The sequence below is a fragment of the Ciconia boyciana genome, chromosome 6 (genome assembly GCF_034638445.1).
Source record: "Ciconia boyciana chromosome 6, ASM3463844v1, whole genome shotgun sequence".
Taxonomy (NCBI): domain Eukaryota; kingdom Metazoa; phylum Chordata; class Aves; order Ciconiiformes; family Ciconiidae; genus Ciconia; species Ciconia boyciana.
The window spans coordinates 41,323,331-41,345,724 of record NC_132939.1 but is presented as its reverse complement, the minus strand read 5'-3'; the positions used below and the strand labels follow the sequence as shown (position 1 = coordinate 41,345,724).

Here is a 22,394-nt window from a genome sequence, read left to right as displayed (position 1 = left end):
TACAATTCTGTATTCCTATGATTTTTTTTTTAATTGCATCAGACTCAGAGCTTTATACATTGATAAGTACATGATACAGTTGTGTGGTTTTTCAGGCACCTGTTTCATTTTATTTGTTCGTTTTATCTTCAACACACAGATACTATCTTTTGCACAGGAAATACTTCAGCTGTGGGTCTTTGGGAGCTGGAGCAAGTACCGCTACATAACTTATACTGTCCCATAAGCATCAGCTCCTGGCCCTGGCTGGAGGCAGCATATTGAACTAGATTAATGCTTTGTTCCGACCTAGTATAAATATTTTTACGTAGTTGCTTTAGATTGTAGTGCCACAGCTCATCTGTTACTATTCTTCATCTAAAAAACCAACGTATCAGGAAAAAAAATTGTGTTTATTATTGCAAATGCAAATGGCTTTTCTAGGAGTTGGGACTTCCTCACTCTTAAAGTCCAGCTCTGAAAATAACATGCATTAGATTTCATGTATGACTGTGAGAATTCACGGTAAACTGGTTCCCTTGCATCTTCTCTGTATATATTCACGTAGTAACAAAAAATTAAACAAAGTTACCTTTACTTGAGAAATAGCTGTAAGAAAGTACTTCTTTATATATTAATACATTTGTAGTATTATAAACATTGGTTTCCACTGATAGGAACCTGGGGATGCCAAATATGACTGCAAGAAAATGGTAGTGTGCATTTGCAAATTTTATCCAAGTGTTTAGGCATCTGAGCCTTTCAGAAATTATGTAGGAACTTGCAGTTCCAGTCTTACTGATTTCCAATGACATGCAAGCTACTGCACCATTTGAGGCTTTTTAACATTGTGCCTACAGTTTGACAGAGGTAATGCTTACATTTTAAGCACCTATTTTCAGTCAGCTGTATTTTTGCAAAAAAAAGTAGATTTTCAAAATAGTACTAAGACATAATCTTCACACAAAAATATTTTTTCCTTAACTCAAAAATGTAGGAAGATGTAGGACTTGGTGGAAGGAAACAGGAAGCATGATCTAGTTTCTCTTAATAATTTTATTACAAATTATAATGCTTCTATAAAATATTCTGCATTAGCAGCCTGCAACCTGATAAATTTTCAAGCTGTGAGGCACATTTTTCCTCTCCCTAAAATTTTATCTGACAAGCTGTGAGTTTTAAAACACTGACATGTATTTTTAAGGACAACACTTTGTAACTGCAAATTTTTTTTTTTCCCTTTAGGTACAGTATAAGTGCTACCAGCTGCTGCACTCCATCTTTCAGCATCCAAACAAAACCGTGTCATATCCTTATATTCATTCTTTAGCACCATCCATTGTGGGAAAACTGCAGGAAACGGAAAAAGCAAAACCTGAAAATGCTGCTGAACTTCAAGTCATTCAGGAGGGAATAAAGATGGTTACAGCTCTTACAGCCACTGCTGAGGAAGAGCACCGTAAGTTACTTCCATTACTAGTATCCAAAACATTAGACACGCTGAAAGTTGCCATAAGTAACAGATTAAAACAAAACAACCGCTAGGAATCCAGTCCTGAATGCTAATTGCTAACAAGAATGTTGGTTCTTTTTACCATACAGTTCAAATAACATTTGCAGCTTTATAGTTGGTGTTAAATGTTAACTTCGAGAAATACTTCTAGTTAGAATTTGAAGCTGTTTTTAAAAAGTTTATATTTAAGTTGTGTTTTCAATGTTTATAGGTGCTCATTTGGTGGCCTGCCTTCTTCCCATGCTTATTTCCTTTCTTTTGGATGAAAATGCCCTGGTTTCTGCTACAAACTCAGCAAAAAATCTACATGAGTTTGCTTTGCAAAATCTGATGCAGATTGGTCCACAGTACTCATCAGTTTTTAAAAAACTAATGGCTTCCTCTCCAACTATGAAAGCGAGGCTAGAGTCAGCTGTAAAAGGCAATCAAGAAAGCATCAAAGTGAAGACTGCTAAACATGCAAAGAATCCTGCGAAAAGTTCAAGCATTCAGCTAAAGACCAATTTTCTTTGAAGTCTCATATTGTCAATTTACGCACTTTGAGATCAACAGCAAAAAATGTCCCTTTTAATTTCTAATCAGAGTAGGATCACTATGACTTGATCTCATATTTCAGTTTGCACTGAAGTATTACAGAAGGTTTTTAAGAGAAAGCAAATCTCTAGATAACTTTCTGTTAGTGTAAGAATTCTTACATTTATTCATAGTGTTTAAGAAGTTTATCAGAGGTCATCTAATCTGTATTTTTTTATTATTTTGGACTAAAATACCAGAAATGCACATGCCTATATTAAAAAAGTATAGTGAACTTTACTGTAGATATATTTAGGAGCAGCCCACACTTAGCCATTAAGTAAAATTAATTTTGTTTTAAATCAATGTTTGTCAAAAATAAGTTACCCTGATTGGTTTTTTGATTTAACTGGGACATAAATTAACTTGCAGGTTATAATCTATCCTAATTACTAATTTAACACACTGCATCGTTAAGGAAACAGATTAAATATCCTTGTACGCCTTACAATAGATGATTGTTGATCTCAAAAAATTCAACTCAATAAAGGTAATATTTATAGCTTTAATCCTAATAACTTCTTGAGCTGGCTGAGATTTAACAGATGCTGTTAAATACAGCTCTACAATGCTTCTTCACTGAGGACTCCATAGTGCTTTACACAGTGGGACTATTATGCATATGTAAGTATTTGCAGGCTTGGTGCCTTGCTGCTTGACATAGTCTCACTTTTCAGGATGTACACTTGTGTTAATTTTGTATTAGGCTAGCCAGGCAATTGAAGCTTACATATCTTGTCCAGGATAGGACAGCAATTTTAATATACTGTGCCTCGATTCAGACATCTGCTCTATCTGGATGTGTGTTTCCTATCTTTAAATGGTTGGTTATATATACATATAACTCACCTAAATTTATGCATCTCTGCAATGAGAGATGGACATGTTTGAATCAGCTTGTCCTGTGTCAAATAAAGTGCAACAAACTGATAATAAGGAGTATTTAATTAACATTTTTATCAAGGAACATATTTTAATACAGAAAAATAACTATCAAAATTGCAATGGCTATAAAGTATTTTCTACATATAGTGTATTGACTTCTTAATACCAGTATTATCTAAACCAAGCACTATCAAACTGAGGATAGTATTTCCTTCTTGAATCTAATTACCTTAAAAAAAAAAAAGAGGAAAAAAAAAAGATTTACAGAACTGAGAAACATACCGTGACTCAGGAAAAGTGTGATGTACTGTATTTTATTATAAGTTTTGTATATAATTGTAAATTGTACAGAATTAACCATTTGACCAAAGTTCTAACAATTCATTTTTCTAATTTACATAAATAAAGCTAATTTTCTTCACTTAAGATTTGTCTTAGTCATTTTACCCAATAGCAGAGGAGCTCTAAGGACTCCAGTAACGGGAAAAAAATATTTGTATGCTGCCACAAGGAAACTAATAAGAAATGTTTGGGCTGGATGCACCAAGGTCTGTGACTTGATATTGCAGGTCTTCCTCTGTTCTGTATAGCACAATGGGTAAATAAGTAGGATCAGGGAGACAGACTTTATATGTGTAAATACCTGTTCTGTGCCAAATGCTGAAATGTGTGAACTATGGGAAGATGGCTGAGATGCCTTCCATCCTTCCCTGGAGAACCAGAAGTTCTTTCTTTGTTCCACCTCTTCATTGCAGTCAAAGCTGTAGTTGTTGGCTGTGTTGAAAGGGAGTTACATTAAATTTGGCAGTTACTCATCTTTATCTCATTAGTAATTTTTTTATCTCATTATTTTTCCCTTCAAAGTTTACTCTGGGTACATTCCCTTTTTTCCCCAAGGCCAATTCTGGAAAATCATAGAGATTCTTATGGGACTTCAAACTTTTAAATGAAACTCATGTCATGTTTACTATCAAAGTGGCCAAAAGTACTGCTGAGAAAGTTAGCTGCCACAATAAGTATATGTGGCTACTTGTTTCATTTTCTGTAATGTATAAGAGTTATGAATTAACATAAGAAATGCTAATAAGCATTAACCTTTCTTTCACTAACAATTTTTAATGTTTGCTAATACAATCTGATTAAATCCTACTTTGCTCAAAAACTTTTAAGAAGCATGCTCAAGTTGCAAGAGCACCAAGCAAAGCTGTTAAAAGCCAAAAATTAAAGTTTAGAAGAGCTTAGTTCTAGATTTCTTAGAGGATCTCATTGTAGTAGCTCACATCCGAGTCACTGAGAAGTGCTGTAATTATGGGATTTGATGTTTCTTGGTCAAGTCTTGTAGCCATGTGTGGAAAAGCACCATTTTCAACACTTCTGTGTATTCTAAATGCAGAAACAAAAACTAGATTCAATAGAGAACCACTGCTAATTCTTAATGTCTACTGTAAATTAGGACATACATGTGAGCTGCATTTATCCAGATAATTAATTTATCCACAGAGTAAAAAATCTGTGCCCTGAGTTGTGCTTTATTATGTACACTTAAAACAATCAGTTGGATCACGTGAATAAATCTACTCATTTAAGGTTTTATAAATGGATCTTACAGATATAATCTTGTTTCAGTTATAAAAAGAATTTGGCTTTTAGATATCAGATATCTTTGATGCAGTCTTGTTTACTTACGAGGAACTCGCATAAATTTCATTTTTCCTGAAGAAATAAGTAAGACCACAGAGCAGTTTTGGTTCTAATACCACTCTTCTTTTTTTAAGGCATTGCTTGGCATTCAAGCTCTTAATGTTTACCCAAACAAAAAGAGCTAAACATGTTTAGCTATAAACCAAAGTCTCACTTTTACTGCTACTGCTCCCTGTGTCCTATGCTTCCTTGCTGATTGTTTTTCTTGCCATTTCTCTACAAGCACCAGTAAATTGTCTTTGCAATGAAGCATGTGGCCTGCATGCATATTTACTTTGTATGTTTCCACTGTTTATTTAAAAAGTTTAATATTTTTGTGTGACAAAAAGTCCTGCCTATGCCTAACCTTAACTGCATATATATAAAAATATGGGCACATCACAGAATGTAGTATTTAAGTGCCATGCAAAAATTATTTGCAAGCAAATTTCTGTTGACTGCAACAAAACAGAATTAGTCAAAATCATGCAAAAGCATCACACAGTTGGGATGTGGTTGTTTTTAATCGGCTACAAGTCTGTACCACTCCAGCTGAATAAACAGCATTTCTAATAGTCTTGCTTAGGCCGAGACTGACCTGGTGTGCTCCAAGGTGCAGCAGTCGCCTTCAGGCTGAGAGATGCATCAAACAATGCACATATCACCACAAAATAGGATTACCAAATGCATAGAAAGCATACCAGGGTTTTATTAATAAAAGTTGGTTAATAATTGGAATTTCTAAAGGGATTTTTTTTTTCCAAAACTGCCACAGCAGTAACAATGTGAGTTGTCGCAATTGCAGGAGGGGTGGAGTGATCTAGGATAGTCTGCTGGTTTGTCAGAAGTAATAGTAATACTACTTAGTAGGGGTTGGGCAGCTAATTCAATGGATTTTCAATACAGTTTTAAGTCGAAGGAAGTTGGATGTATCTGTGGCAATAACTATGCGGGGTCACTGTGACAGTCTCCTCTAAAGCTTCATCCCTAATCTCACTGCTAGTTATAAACTTTTTTGTTTTCAGCTTCCTGAAATGAAACTCTTATTTTACCAGTAAATAGCAAGTCAGAAGCTAGAAGACCATATGGTTTCCTGACAGTGGTTTAAATCAGTCAAGGCCTCTACTAATAAACTGCTCATGTTTTCTTCCAGTTGAAAAATTTGGCAAATGATACTTCAAGCAAGGCAAGAAAGCAAGGGGAAAAATCCTTAGAAAATTAACCCTTTCTGTTCAGTTTTTGAATAAAAGAACATACAGCAAGGTAGACTATTCTATTTCTCTGCACGGTGGTGTCAAAAACCACGGAAGAGTCACTTCCTTGTGTCTTGAAAGTAGTGCCACTTGGCCAGCACTCTGCAGCCCTGATCCTGTGGGCATTCCTAGACACTGCTTTTTGTTCCACACAGGAAACCTGTGTGGCTTGATTGCACATTGACAAGTGAAGTTTCTCGTAAAATAAAGCCATAATGAAATAGTTGTTGAGTTGCAACCTCCAGTCTTTAAAAACAGCCAATAAAATAAAGTTAAGCTGTACTTTCATGCAGCCAAGTGTTAAAACAATGCTCAGATTTGTCCATAGCGCTCTCATCTGAGCAACATTGGAGCTGTTGCCATAGACGACATTTCACACAGGACTCCAATTCAATTAGCTGAAGTATGTAACAAGCACTTCATTTTTACAGATACCGCTCAAGCTATTTAATGACAGTGGGGTATAGCTTCAAAGATATAAGAATCAAAAAGCATATTTGGCCGGATATGACATGCTTTACCTGCCCCTAACATATTTTTGGGTAATGAGTATTGAAATTGATTACGTAGAATAAAATAAAACAGATGCATTTGATACATCATGTTGTCTGTGCAAGGGAACACTAAGGATGCCAGTGCTACACCACCAACCTCTCCAAAATGTTGTGTGGTTCTTATTTTGGTTTTGATGTACAGTTGTAGGTCTTTTCCCCCTCCCCCGCCCCCCAAAATGTTCTCCGGATTCTCTGGAGAATAAATGGTTTATTACATATAACAATGAAAGGGGAAGTGACATCTAAATATAGCAAAAGTAGGGCTGAAGATTTTGTTTGAGAAACAGGTCAAAGCAAGAGCAGGCTTCCAAAACCTCCTGAAGTAATCTGTGATAGATTAACCCAAATTCACTCACTCTGCAGCCGAATATTAATTTCGCTCTATGGTCCAATTCCCACTTCCATAGTCCCCGTCATCTGAAGCGCAGAATCAGATTCTAGAAGGCAGAATGTGGCGTCAAATCCCCTTCCTCTGTGCTTGCACTCCAGCTGCTTAATGGCAGCGCTTGCAGGAGAAAACTAATCGGGATGATGGATACCAGCCGCAGCAGAGCCTGCTCTCAGTGTGCGTATTAGTATATGTGCCAGTTTGTCCAGTTATTGCACAGAAAAATGCGTTGTGTGTATGTATATGTAAAGAAGCTTGCAGATGAGGAAAGTCTGTTTCTAAAGGTTGCTGGTAAGAAGCTAAATTTAGTAATGGCAAAGATTGATAAAATCCTATTCTAAGCTACTGCCTTATGAATTGCAATTGTCTAGCCTAAAGTTGGATTTTCTTAAAAAACAATTTTAATATTCATGTATTGAAATTTATGTGAATTATCTCATTGCCAATGAAATGCGATATAAAATTGCTGAGATTCCCTGTTGCTACTAGTGGGAATTTTTTTTTTTATTTTAACCTTCTCTGGGGAAGATCTTGATTTGATTTGATTTTTGTAAGCATTTTTTTTCTGCCTGGTGCCTCAGTTCTCAGTATCCTTTTCTGCAAGAAAAGGAGAAGGTTTTGTATGAGACATATTTTCAGTGGAAGTACAGGCCTCAGGGATTCTGGAAACAATTTTGATTTATATGTAAAAATAGAAATATTATGCAATTTGAAAATACAACCTATCATTATGAAGGCAAATGCTCTTCACCGCATCCTCTCTCATGTAAGGTTCATGACAAACACCAAGAAAAAATTGTCACAAATGTATGCATGTTCTACAGGAAACAGATACAAGGATAACTGGTTCAAGCCGTTGCCACCAAATTTACCTGAAATTCAGTTAGAGGAATAAAAGAATTTGCCTATAGGAAAAAATCAGGTTTTCTTTGTGATACTTCATCAACTATATTTATTAAATGAGCAAGGATGGGATGAAGGGGGGTAGTAGAAGAGACAATGAAAGTAAATGTTTTTTCACCTCCAGTCTGAGGCATGATGCAATCTAGTGTTTAGCTGCCAGGGAGTGAAGTGACACAGTAACGTGGTCAGGGGGAGGGTGAGAGGGTAGACGGGCTTTTTTTAGTCCATATTCCTCCTTGTTCTCTTTTGAGGCCAACAAATCTGAGAATAATTTACTTTTGTAAAATGAGAATTCCCAAGCTGGTTGAAGAGAAGTACTCAAGAACGAGCGGTCTTGAGTAGGAGCCACAACCCGTCTATAGTTCTAGGCACCCTCTGAACCATACAGTAAATATAGATACATACGAACCCTCAGGGCTTAAAGGCTTGCAGCCTTCTATCCCCATTTCCCCACATAGCCTTGGAGACATGGCAAAAAGGCCATAGCCCTGTCCTGTAGACACAAGGAGGAAAGACAGTCAGTGGGCATGGTGTGAACTACCAAAGTAGTTTTCTATGTCTGAGGGCAGCTGGACCTGAGGAAGCTATGAGTGAATACCATTTTTTTCCCCAAGGAGACAATGTCCCACCTTTCTAGTAGGTTTCTTTAAGTACCTGTCCACACAGGTGCCTGTTCTGGGATCGCACTAGACCGTGCAGCTACCACCGCTCAGGAACACTAAGCTGTGTGTGTGTGTTCCTCAGCAACTGCCGGTGGCCTGGATCCATGCTGAGACTGTTGGTAGTCAAATGCACCTAGACTTAGTGGATAAATCCAAACGATACATAGAAGTGAGCTCTTCTTCACATTGGTCTGTGCCATAATGCAAGCATGTCTCTCCTTGACGTCCTCCAGAGCAGCAGTTGCTGAAGGCTGTCATCGCATGGGTATTTATCCACACAGTGTCCTGCTCAGTTCTGTGTGCTTGCAGCAACATTCAGAACCACAAACTGAAATGATTTAGTCATTCATAAAGACTTCTGGAGCTTCTCTGGCCAAGACAGAAGGGGAAAGGCTATTGGATGTACTGGCCACAGATCAAAGAGACCATTACACAAAATTTGCCAAAACCTTCCAGTGGCTTCGATACGTCAGTGAGAAGAGACATAGCAGCTCACAAAGTGCCTGCTACTGCCTGCGGAAACCGGCTGTTCCAGGCTGCGGTACATCTTGGCTGGATCAACTTTACAGCTGGTGGTCAGGATTCGAAACTGTATTCTTCACTGGCTTGTTCTGGACATTAACTAAAGGAATGGCTTTCAGTGCCATAATTTTCTCCTTCAGGATATATTTTCTCATCAGATATATTAACTGTCAGGGATTGTCTCCTCACTCTCTAGGTTTTGAAGCTGTACCTAGACCACACAGGATGCCCCCCAAAACAACTGAATCTTTTTTACTTTTTTCATATCTATTTCTAGTATGTGCAAGAACTGAGGCAGACAGGACAAGTATTTAAAATCCAGTTCCTGTTCATGCTAATATCCCAGAACCGTGTGCAACTCACTGTCAGAGATCTTTTCTGGTTGTCTTCCTCACCTTCAGGTAGCCAACACCCAGCCATGACTTGCTGAGTGACTTCTGCTGGGTACAAGTGCTAGAGGGCAATATGCTCCAGACAGTGAACCAGGAGAGATTGCTGTGAAGATGGGGCAGGCCAGAGGGAAAAGCAGGAGGAAAGGAGCAAATACAAAGGCTGCAGAGGAAGCAACAACGTTCTCGAGGGATTACATTTCAAATCAAACAAATGCTGAAGGATTAGGACAGGACGGAGAGGAAGGAAATGGGAAGCAGAACGAGACATGCGCATGGGTAGTAAGAGAAGGAAGATAAAATAATAATTAAATCAGTTACCTGGTTGATTCATTGCTTCAAAATGGCCTGTGTGAGATATCATAGCTTAATAGTTGACTGGAATCCTATAAAATATTTTACAGATGAAACTACTCTGATTTGTGAAGTTCACACAATTTTATGGTACGTTAGCTTTGCTTGTTCTGTTTTGTACTGCCCATTATTCATCATCAGGAAAACAAGAGACTGCCAACCATCCACGTAAATCAAAGCAAAACACTTTGTGCTAGCAGCACAGGATGAAACAAGTTAATCACATTACTATAAAAAGTAATGCAAAATTACTTGCATGCAATACTGGGAATCTAGACCTGTTAATGAAATGCGCAAAGCAGCCACAACTGGATCACGTTCTGTACGGTCTCTGAGTAAACCATGAAAACAGTCACCGCAATGACAGAAACTTCATCAGAAAGCACTGTTTGTTCCATGCAAAAAAAGAAAGCTATTAAATCGTATGCAAAGCAGGAGGACAAGTTTGAAATGATGTAACTCATCAACTGCAAGAGCAGACACACAAAGGCTCTTGTTTCCATTCCCTTTTCAGGATTGGTTACAACACCCGTGCATACACACTTTGTATGTTTTCACTAAAAGATTTTGAAATTACTTACAGGGAGTTACTTGAGTTGCAAAATTTTCACCACTCTTCAATTAGGATTTTGACCTAAACCGGTGGGTAGCCTTTGGAAATGAAGACCATTCCTCGGAGGGGCTTTCAGAGGCCAGAAAGAATGTGGAGAGAGTTGGGAAGTGTTTGTCGCTGTTGAGTGGCAGATGAGTTTTTCTAGGGCAGGTAGCTGGGCCCGGAGCGCGATTCCTGGTTCCCGGTTCTTGTGATCCCAGGGAACTGCCAACTGCCTGCACTGCCTGGCAACAGCTCAGTTCTTCGGGGCAGGGAAGAGAGGGTAAATACCTTCAGCCTTTAATTATAGCTTGTTCTTCCTCCCCAGTTCTGAAGAAATGGAAGCTGCTGATAACACAGTCTGCACCAAGTAGGGCCTAAGAAGGGAACTGATTTTCAAAAGCGCAAATAAACCTGCTTGCCACCCTTTTGGGGAGAGAGGGGAAACGGAAACAAATCATGGAGGTGCCAGAGAAAACATTCTGTGAAGACTGAATATTGCCGTGCCCTTGTTTGTCTCCTCCATCCCAACCCCTGAGAGGGTCTAACTATTCACGAAGTGCCAGCTTTATCGACTTTTATAGACATATATTGAGGCCACATGGACTACTGTCATGCAAATAAGATACCTGTTGCGCAGGTTATCTGGTTAAGAAGTCCTAATAGTTGCTCAGTAGCAAGTGCTCTCTAGAAATCAAAGCCTCGGAATTCCTTCACAGCAACACCAATGCCGATGAATTGACCTTGATGACAGAGTTGTTCCACTGCAGAATGACGATTATGAAGCGGTTGAGCTTTTAAACTTCTCCCATTTATAAATCCAAGATTATCCCATTTCTTAGCTGAACTACAATTCAGTCACTGTTGACCCCTATTCTACTAACTAGATCACTAGGACTGATGAATAAATTCTCAGTAATTAACATTAGAACAAGGAAGACAGTATTCTGAAAACAAAATCATCACAGGAAACCTCCAAAAATTTAATAACAATTTGACAACATTACTTGTGAATTTTGGAAATTTGACTATTTATCATTATATGGTAAAGTGTTTACATAAGCTAAGTGTAGGGAAGCTTTTTTCCCTGGGTTGTTTCTGGTCTAAAATCACACTACTCCACTTCTTGTTCAAAATAGTTTAGAATCAAAAAGACAGATGGGATACTTTCGTGAAAGGGTGGTAATGAGATAAACTTAATCTTTTTACATTTTCTCAAGTATTTGTCATATCTGATCAGTCACTGATACTCCTTGGTTTTCAAGCTGAAGTTTGTGGAACTGGTTTAAGTATTGAAACAGACAAAAATGTGTTACCCATTTTTTTTTCATGTAGGTCCACCACTTATTGCTCTCTTCAGACAACTTCTGGTCTGATCCGAACTTTGCCGTGAGGCTGAGCATAAGGTTATCCTACAAAGAGCATTTTGATCCAATGGCTCTGAAAGCTGAAAGCAACAGCCTGAGCAACACTTAAGCATGATTTAAATAAAATCCAAGCATTTTGGTAGCCAAACTTTGATTTAAAATACTGGAATTTCCTGGAATTTCAAGTTACTTTGCACATAAACCTTAGTCGGGAGTGAAAATTGGAGAAAGGGAGGAAAAAAGATTGGACAGACTGCAAAGGAAAATTTTGAACTTACTGCAAATTGGATTTAGACATGTTATCATTTCTGGGAAGAAAAAAAAAGCAGTTGTTGTGGTTTAACCCCAGCCAGCAACTGAGCACCACGCAGCCGCTTGCTCACTCCCCTCCGGTGGGATGGGGGAGAGAATCGGAAGGGTATAAGTGAGAAAACTCATGGGTTGAGATAAAGACAGTTTAATAGGGAAAGCAAAAGCCGTGCACACAAGCAAAGCAAAGCAAGGAATTCATTCACTCCTTCCCATGGGCAGGCAGGTGTTCAGCCATCTCCAGGAAAGCAGGGCTCCATCACGCCTAACAGTTACTTGGGAAGACAAACGCCATCACTTCCATGTCCACCCCTTCCTTCTTTTTCCCCCAGCTTTATATGCTGAGCATGACGCCATATGGTCTGGAATATCCCTGTGGTGAGCTGGGGTCAGCTGTCCCGGCTGTGTCCCCTCCCAACTCCTTGTGCACCCCCAGCCTCCTCGCTGGTGGGGTGGGGTGAGAGGCAGAAGAGGCCTTGACTGTGTGCAAGCACTGCTCAGCAGCAACGAAAACATCTCTGTGTTATCAATGCTGTTTCCAGCACAAATCCAAAACATAGCCCCATACTAGCTACTGTGAAGAACATTAACTCTACCCCAGCCAAAACCAGCACCATAGTAGAGGGGGCTAATTTTCAGAAATGTTATATCATTGGTATTTAAGTGGTTTAGTTTTTTTGGAGAAGTGTTTGCAATGGCCTATCAGGTAGGCACAGCCTGCATTGCTACCCCCACCCCCAGGCCTGGAGGTACTGTATGGACCCACGGAGCGATTATCCTGCTGGGAGAGGAGGGGAAGCAGGATAGTGGCGAAGGAAATCTTGTACTTAGGCGTGCCTGTGAACTGGAGGGGGGGACTCTGGTACTCCTGGCTTCCTCCTCTCAGTTCTGCTTGATCTTAATAAGAGGTTTACATGTAGGATGTGTCTGTCATTTGAAGGATGATGTGGGAGAGGTTTGTTTGAAGGATGGAAAACTCAACAAACTATTTTCTCCACGTATGTTAGAATTTTGGAGAACTATTTAAGGCACTGCAGAGACCAAAATGTGTTTCCTTAAAAATCTTTTAAACTCCTGTGAAAACTCTGCACCAAGAAGAGAGCTGGTGTTAGTGGTATTGGGTATGTGCAAAGAGAATGGGAAGCTCTTTCACGGGAGTGGTGGGGTAAGTGTTGCTACAGTCCCAGAAATGCTCCACATCTGACATGAAAGGGCCTGAGGAAGAAAGATATTGTATCAGTTGGGACTGGTCTTAAGAGCGACTGTGCCAAATAGCTCTACCAATACAGGTTGCCTGAAAGGAAACCCAGCAGCATCACTGTGAAGTGATACTGAAAATATCATTTTTATTTACATAATTTCTACTAATATTTAATTTCACTTGCCAGTCTTATCTGTAGCTATGTCTAAGACCATCAGACAAGATAATCCTCAATGCCCTTCTCTAATGCAACTACACATTTGAAGATCAGTAGTTCAAGATAGTTTTTGGAAGATTAGTTTTACATGATTTTATAGTTTGCTATTCTCCGTTTTTATAAATCACAACTTGTGCTGACAGGATTGCTTTAGATATTAATTATTAGGTCTGCTTTTAGTCCTCACCTGTGATTTGTGCTTACTCTAACAGCATAAAGCATCAAGCATCACTGAGCTGAGCCAGGAAGCGTCAGTATGCACCAGCACTGTGCTGGCTTCTGCCAGTTGCAAAAAGCTGCTTAAATTTGCTACAGAAGTGGGGTGGGGAATGAAACAAACCTGGAGTTAACACAGTGTCAGCACCCCCTTATATAGAATTCAGCCATACTAATGATGTACTAACCTAGGGTGCCAATTCTTTTTAAGATAAATGTGTAATGTACCTCACGGTACAATTCTAATGAGCTACCTTTTCATTAAAAACGATGAATGCAGATGTGTGGTAATGGTGATGGTGTTTTCAAATTCTCTTGTTTTGGAATGTCCCTACAAATAATCAACTATGATTTACAGATTAGAGGTGGTAACTACACACACTCTCTTTATATTCCAAATTCTGCTGCACAACTAAAGCAGCCATGTGGGGTGTCTAAAACTGCTGTGTCAGAGCAAATCATCCTACAATAGGTTCATGTTAATACTGGAAGACAGTAACGAGTCAGACATTTAGCTTATAGGACAGACAAAGTTGTGTGTGGCTTTACAGCTAAGAATGTTTTGATGCTGGCATCTTCTAACCATTTTAGGAGACATCAGGGTATCAGTCCCAGGATCCTGTTTCCTACCATAATTGTTAATCAAGGCAAAGAAGAAAAGCAGATGGGGCTACAATCTTGAAGTCTTTCATTATTTTTATTATTTAAAACAGGATATCCTGTTGGTACAGCACAGTTCTTGCTAAAGTATACATGAGGTGCCTGACCCTGAACACAGAAGTCTCATCTTTCTTGCCTAACACCATGGGAGGAAGTCTCTGACTTTCAAATGTGCTTTTGGGCTAATTTCTGCCCACAGTTACATGCACAAACACCTACTGATTTCATCCTGAATTTCATACACCGGTGGGGTACAATACTGTGATGGAAGGCACAATTTACCTCTAAATGTCTGTCTTAAGCCTGCTTCTGGAGATTACCTGCTTGAGTTAACTTGCAAGTATATTTGCATATGACTTCTGTGGCCAGTAATCGGTTGTTTTTCTTAAAACATTGCTCATTACTTTCCCATTGAATTACTAGTAATGCTAAATATTGGGCAATCTTCCTAGGCAGAGGTACCAGCCCTGCCCGTGAGACGGGGCTGGATTCTAGCTTTGATTTGTTATCTAAGTTTCCCAGTAGGGAAAGAAGCTCTGAGCTGGTGTGACGCTGGGAAGGCCGGCTCCCTTCTAGCTGTGCTCCCTTTCTTTCCAGCACCAGGACAGAATCCTTCCCTCTGGGTGCATCTTCCTTGTCTCGGTGGGTCACCCCTGGGCTGGGAGATGCAGGCTAGCTTGCAGCCATGATCCATATGGAGCGCAGATACAGAGCAGCTTCTGGTTTCCTCTTGGCTTTCTTTGCGCAAGGAAAAGAGTTAGCTCAATATAGTTGGGAGACCACTAACATGTAGAAGTGGGAGTATGGGACTTCAGAGTTAAACTACTACGCAGCTTATCAGCATGGATTATGTTAGTCTCTGATCTGCTTTGTAGCATTTGTCTGAGTTCTCTGTTTACTGTAAACTCTGGGGTGGAGATGTCTTTTATCACACGTACAGTGAGGCCTGAATCTCAGTTGGGGCCTTTCAATATTTCAATATTAAAAATTCCTACCAATGACACTGATCCTCCAATATGAAATACTTGGGAATCCCTAGCATAAGATTCAGCAGACCCAGGCTATTACTGATCCCATCAGGGTCAGAGCAGGGACTGGGACATAGACTAACTGTTGTAGTCAAGGAGCTGTAATCACATACAAACATAATTGTACATGAAATGTTACTGCAAAAATGACATAGACAAATATTTCTACCAACAATAACTGCTGACATCATCAGTGCAGCACACCGCTTACTACGAGAACACATTGTAAGCAGGTAACATTTCTCTATCAAAATAACTCTGACGCTCCCTAAAAATTAGCTTCCAAGAGGCAATCTCAATGCTGCTTCTCATTGAAATACAAGCAGAAAGTCTACAAATGCACTCTCCGCTCTTTGTACTCTTTAAATCTGCAACTTGCTGCTCCTTAAATGAACACATGAGATCAGCCACTGGATCTGTTGAACTTAATTCTACAGAAGGGAATGGTATTCTTGATTCAAGAGTTATCGTATGACACGGACTCTAGTGGATTAATCTTTTGCTGGAGATAGACTAGAATCAAAATGTCTGATTCAAGTGCTTTGGTGCCTGGGTCTCACCGTAAAAATGTCAAGCCAGCTAAGAATCTTGTACAAAACTTTATATTTCTGGAGACTCAGTTTAGCTAAACTCCTATAATAGGTGCTAGTATTTGAGCCAAATTGCCTGCTGGCCCAAACTGGTGAGGCCTTATTGACTTCAGTAGAATAGCATTTCTTTACAAAGATAATTTGGCCTGCTGATTTTAAGGCTGGCACTGTATGAAAAAACTGGGTAGAGTACATTCTTGCTTTGATGCAAGAACACAGACACACAATACTTAGTCATTTTAATAAGTTACCTGTGTCCACTGGGATCAGTGTTTACACAGAAATTTATACAGACAGCAAAACCCCAATGAGATAATGTTTTACAGTATAAAAATACAACCCTATAACACAGAACCAATAGGAAAAGCAAGTACAATATGCTTGCATAACAAAATAATGCTGGTGTCTTACCATATATAACTAAGAGTCAATGCAAACAGGACACCGATATTAAAAGCTTAGCAGCAGCAACTTGGGCTGGAATGAGATCGTAAATACTTTACAGCTAGCCTCATTTTTGAAGGTATTGATACCAAGTACACAAGAACTGAAATACAAAACCCTGTGCAGTAGTTGGAGTAATTTGTGACCTGTTCATGGAAATCCCATCTTACCAGCATAAGTCAATGGGTGTCCAAAAGGTAAAATGTAGGGTGCAACAAGATAAATGGGTATGAATCATTTATCCTGTGCTACTCACTCACTCATCATGTGGATCTCTGAACCTCTATGGAGTTAAAACACAGGTGATGAAACTTTTCAAAAATAGGTCAATAACCATGCATTATAGGCCTTAAGAAGTAAGTATACTTATCAGTTTCCTTACATTTGTGTTAGTTAACTGAAAGCTCTTAGGCAAATAATTTGATATTTATACCAATTTTCTCCCATGGCCCCTTATTCTCCTACAAACATGCAGCTCTGCCACAAAGCCCTCTACTGTGAGATCAAAAAGATTTTCTTTAATTGGCCTGGGTCACAGTTTGAAATGTAGTGAGCAAGGGTAATGTTTTGAGCCTTCATCACTGTATATCCACTTTTTTTCTTCTGCCAGAGGTGCTGTTTAATCCAATACAGCCTAGTATAAGTACGTTTGAGACATAAGAGTTTCTCATTCAAAACCTGCTTCTTCTAAGATATTTTCTAAACAGGATTTGTTTTTAATGTCCTGGGAAGGGTTGTGTTTCTCATCCTTTTCCTCACGTTCAACGTAACAGAATGAATTTCAGGGCTCTGAGCTTTGGGGGTTATTTTTGCTCTTTTTAAAAAATATTTCTGTTAAGGAAGCTCAAAAAAAGTAGAGTAGCAAAAGGAAAGCCAATGTTAAGAAAATAGGAGGAATCCCCCCCAGCATCATTTCCTGCATTCACTAGCAACTGGCAAAGAATTAAAATCAACCCTGTTGAAATTAAAAGTCATTCATCTCTCCTTGCAAAATAATTTTCCCATTTTCAGCCAGTTCTATTTAATACAGTTTGTAGCCTGGGAATAAGTCCAAAGGTTACAGTGAAGGACAAATCCCAATACATGCACAATGTGATCTTCATTTATTAATAAAAACTAATTAAGAGAAAATCAGGTACACAGGTTACTACCTGTAACATATTCCTTAAGGAATGCCTATTCTTTCCTTGCAGGAATATAGACTTGAGGATCTGCAGAAACCTGGTTTCATCTCACTACTACAATTCCAATTTAAGTCATTTCATCACTTCTGACAAGGATTTAAGTTGTTTGAATGGCACCTTTCCTATGAACCACACAATCCATGGCTTAATTGAGCTTGCAGAGTGCACAGATTACCTTTCTGAACAAACAAACCATTAGCAAAGTACAGTACTTTCCCATTTTCCCTAAGAGCCACCAGTGGGGCAAGAAAGTTTTCCTGTTTCATTAGTAAATGATACAATTTTTTGTTGTCTGTCTCATGGGCCCTAGGACAGTGCTAGCATTGAACTTTGCCATGCTCCACCATAATATTCTGTTGATTTTTCCTGGTTTGAATGAAGGATGTAGCTCTTTCCAGTTAGCAACTAATCCATAAATTCAGGTTTTAGGAGCTTGAGACTGTTTGTTCTTTTTACATGTCAAGACATTCAACAGGTGGTGAACAGGGCATAATTTCATTACAATAGTAAAAGGCATTAGTAAGCTTTTAAGTCTGTAAAAACTACACTCTTTCCAGTAAAATTCTAAGTAGGTGGGGTTTTTTAATCCCAGAATATAGAAGAATCACTTGGTGATTAAGACACTTTCTTCTTATTGTAAGTCTTCTCATCAGCACAGATGATGATTGAAATTAATTTATAATACTTCATTGAAATTTTGGGACCCACATCAGATGCTTGCTAGGATTACATGTGTTTTACTCCCATAACAATGAGTAAAACTAGGAGGAACAAATCCCAAATCTTGATTAATCTTCTGATTCAGAAGGTTAGAACCTAGTCTGTGCCATTAAAAACAGTAAGAAATACTGTGATCTTTCCTTGCACTTGTCTTGGACTGAGATTTATTGCTGTTGCCGATGTTACTGGTGGACGGGGTACAGCTACCAGCCTGAAATAGAAAACGGTTGCCTGACTTCTGCCTCACTTTCCCTTTGGCAATCAGAGGTGGAAGGAACATGAGTGAGGGCAGGCTGTGATGACGGGTTGCCTTCTATTTCATGTCCAAATAAGTGATATAGCTGAAGGTAAACTGAGATAAAAGGAGTTAAGTGATATAAAGTTTACCCACTTCTCACTCCCCAGGCTGCAACACCAAAATGTCAACTTACACTTTAAAAAAACCAAAACCACATAGGTGAGTTTACTTAGGAAAAAGCACTATAATGTATATTATTTTGAACAATAATTTCAGAAAGAAGAAAAGGTAATTTCGGAGTATTTGCAGTTTTCTGAAAACCATGCTCTTCCGTACATCTGCATGGTCATTCACTCAGCTCCGAGGATAAGAACCTTCCAGGAAGTTGACACTCTCCTGAGGAGGAGTCGAACAAGAAGAGCAATGACTCAGTCCCGTACCTCTGTAAACACCAGCCACCAGCGTGTCACTCACACATTTATCACGTCAACGTTAGTCATGCGCTCACCACATCAACACGTGTAATTGCAACACTTGGACTCCCGAAGAGGCGACCTCTCACACAGCGCCCGCCACAACAGATTGCGCAGGACCGCACACGGCAAACACGCCGCGCCGTGCAGCTGGCACAGAACTGTTCCGTGATTGCCAGGGCTGCAAAAACTGACACATACTTTTGGAAAGTCAAGACGCTGACACTGTGTTTGCGCTCCCCAGGCTTGTGCAACAGTGAAGTGGCTAAGAAGAGACCATGATAACATAGAAGGATTTAAATAAAAAAGCTTTTACCAACTGCATTTTATTTATGGAAAAATAAGTTTTCTAGAATAAAATCTTTTTAACAATATGCTGAAGAAGTAAATAAGTTTAAATAGCCAAATTCTGTAAAACTAAACCTTGCCTGATATAGCAAGGAAGTTTCTGTAATACCTGACCTCCTTGCTTTGAAATGTGTAGTCAACATTTATTAACTTTTTCTTTAAAAGTGTAACATTCATCAAGAAAATGAAACATCTATGGAATTGTTAATTTTTTTTTTTCTGGAGGAGTAGGAACTTTCAGTGTTTTCTACTACATTATTGTGTGGGTGGTAGATAAAAAAGTGTTAAAGCAAAAGGATAAACAATCCAAAAATATCCTAACTGTTTTATTTGGCTGGACACAGCACTGGCCTTTAGCATAAACTTCTCAATTAAATTTGTGGAGGTGTTCAGGGTCTGTTTATGTCACCCTCTGATCCATTTATTCTAGAGGAGTGATATTTTTGGAAACATCAACTTGGCATGTGTACAGAGGTGGGCAGTACAGCTAACAAAAACATCAATTATACTAGGTTCTAGCTTCCATATCAATTAAAAATATACAGACGAATCTGAGACTTCTTGTTTTGTTTGAATTGCAAGTGTTTTTCAGTTTGATTTTTGGCCAGAGTTCTGTATTTTCTGTAAGAAAAGCCCAATCATTCCTATCTGAAGCTTACAATCCTTGCTATCATGCTGTGACATCAACAGTACCCGTGAAAGACTTTTTCCTTCTACTATCAGCTAAAACCATATAGAAAACACCAGCCTAAATATAATATAAAAGCAGTAATAAATGTTATTTTTCTTTGAGCTATAAGTGAAAAAACATGGGGTTTTTTTTCCGTCCCGCAAAGATTTTACAAAATTCTAGCCAAACATGACGTCTTTTCAAACACAATCAAAACTTTTTGAGAACACCTGCGATGTCTTCTTATCGAGTAGCTGTCTCAAGTGGGGTGTCCTTTATAACGTCTCAGAAGCTCTCTGCATCCGCCACTCTCCAATCCCTGACCCTTGCTACCCTCCATGGCATATTTCTCTGTGGTGCATGTGTCCCTGACATAGTATTATGACAGTAACTGTACTGATGTTTTCTCTTTTAAAGCCAAGTTTTAATTTCCAGGTAAATACACAGCAAAAATGCTAGTCATTGGTCAATATCACACTCTACAAAGGTCAGTCTACGTTGACCCTATGTGACCTAATTTCCAAAAGCATCCTCAGTCACTTACATGTGTGGTCTGCTCAAGTCTAGTCATAAAGAGGAATTCTGTTTTATAGTGTTATTTAAGACTTAATATAGTAACATGCCTCAGCAACTCACAGTTCCATAAATGCGAAGACATTTCTGACTCCAGCATTACGATCTTCTTTTTTTATAAAGGAGGAAACAGAGACATGCAGTGATTAAAGGATTAGGCCAAGGTCATACATGAAGTGCGTGTCAGCTGGTGTTAGAATTTAGGCCATTTTCTAACTGAATGAATAATACGTACATTGTACAAGTATGGGGAACTGTAGTTGTTTTTGCAAGTTTCACACAATGCTCAGCACGATTTTCTTCAAAGCAGCTACGACAGCCAAGAGCCATTACTCGTCACTTCAGTACATGGCATTACTTGCCTTCCCTGGCTGGCTGCACCAATCCACGTAAAGCCCTTCCTCCTCAATACACTTAGGGCTAGCACTAATCAAATGATAGCCACAGGCCTGAAATTTGGGGGTCTCAACAAAACCTTGTTCATATGAAAATTCAAATGAAAGCAAGTAATTCCGTAAAAATGACTGATGCAATTCTTATGTCTTTCTTATCCACTAACTGTACTCTTATTTGCTAGTGATTTCCTTCTTATTAAATATTAGAGAGCAGTCACTTTTGGAGAGGTAGTCTTAGTCTGTATCAGTGCTGTACACAGAGGGAGTCTGAAACAGTAACTTGAGGGGTATCACTTGCTGTGATATCTTTCAATGGAGTACTCTCTGACAACTGCAAAATAATTTGAATGCCCAGTCAGCACGTGAAGTGGAAAAAGTATTAATCAGACCATGAACATATGTATTGTAAGAAGTATATAAACAATAAAGCAGAGATTATCTAGTCAGCAGATCATTTCTTCTTTTTCAGATTCATTCTAGGGAGAAGAAATCTTATAACGAAGAACAAAAATCACCAGCAAAGTCTTAAATATTACGAATGTCTCACAATGAAAAAAAATCCTGATTCATGACTAAAGCTGTAATACATTACTTGATATACTTCCCTTAATATAAAAAAAAATTATAGGATATATCAAATTGGGCAATTAATGCAACAGAACATGGAAGTATTCATGTTTATCCATTTAGAAATAAAGATGTACAGCACTGAAAGCTATTTCCAGTATTTTTAAGTGTTGTACTCCTACTTAACAGTATTTAAAATCCACTATTTATATTCTTTGCATGCACAATATTTAAACTTTTGATTTTGTTCCTAAATTAATCTATATTTTGATAACCTCATCTTCTCCATGGATAACCATCTATCTGTCCAAAGATACCTAAGCAGAAAGTGCACCCAATGTGCAGAGAGTGAAACACTTGTTTGACTTCAAAGATTTTGGCCTTTACAATTGAAAATCAGCATTTGTTTTTGGTCTTCAGAAGAAATCCATAACGTTGCTTTAATTGAAACCTCTCTTAATAATAAAAAGCAAAGGAAACTGTGCTAGCATCATGCAACAGGAGTGAGGTCACTTAGCAGATGCAGTTCTCGAAAGTTTGGCCTAATTCTGCTGCTGCTTCTGCACCAGTGAAAGTGAAAGATCAGGCTTCTAAATTTAAAGACTGCAGACTCAGTCTTCCTACTGCCTCATGTCCTTAACTTTAAGCATATAAGAAGTCTTGCTGACCTCCAAAGGGCAAACACAGGCAAAGGATAAACATTTAATCTCGGTAGGGCTGGAACAAGTGGCAGTAAAGAGAGACATAATACGGTAAGACAGGAAGGCTAAGCTGCCTCAGAACTCAGAAAAAGACAAAGGCACTACTGTTCTTGTATCCTGAAAAAAACCCTACAGCAATAAAGGTAACACTTTCTAGAGGTGTTATTACAACACCAAACAATAAAAATTTCTGCATTCGGCAAGTTTTAACGGAGCATGACTGCTACTGCCTTTTTGTTCAGCATG

The 22,394-nt window shown here is 38.7% G+C and overlaps 1 protein-coding gene across 10 annotated transcripts in view; it reads left to right on the top strand.

Moving 5' to 3' along the window:
- Window positions 1-3,219, top strand: part of HEATR5A (HEAT repeat containing 5A) — a 75,426-nt gene extending 72,207 nt beyond the window's left edge. For all 10 annotated transcript variants that reach the window (XM_072864060.1, XM_072864062.1, XM_072864068.1 and 7 more), the window contains 2 exons: window positions 1,225-1,438; window positions 1,704-3,219. In XM_072864060.1, the coding sequence (XP_072720161.1) occupies window positions 1,225-1,438; window positions 1,704-2,005 (516 nt within the window). In that variant the 3' untranslated portion in view covers window positions 2,006-3,219. The remainder of the gene's footprint in view (window positions 1-1,224; window positions 1,439-1,703) is intronic.
- Window positions 3,220-22,394: the final 19,175 nt, after the last annotated feature.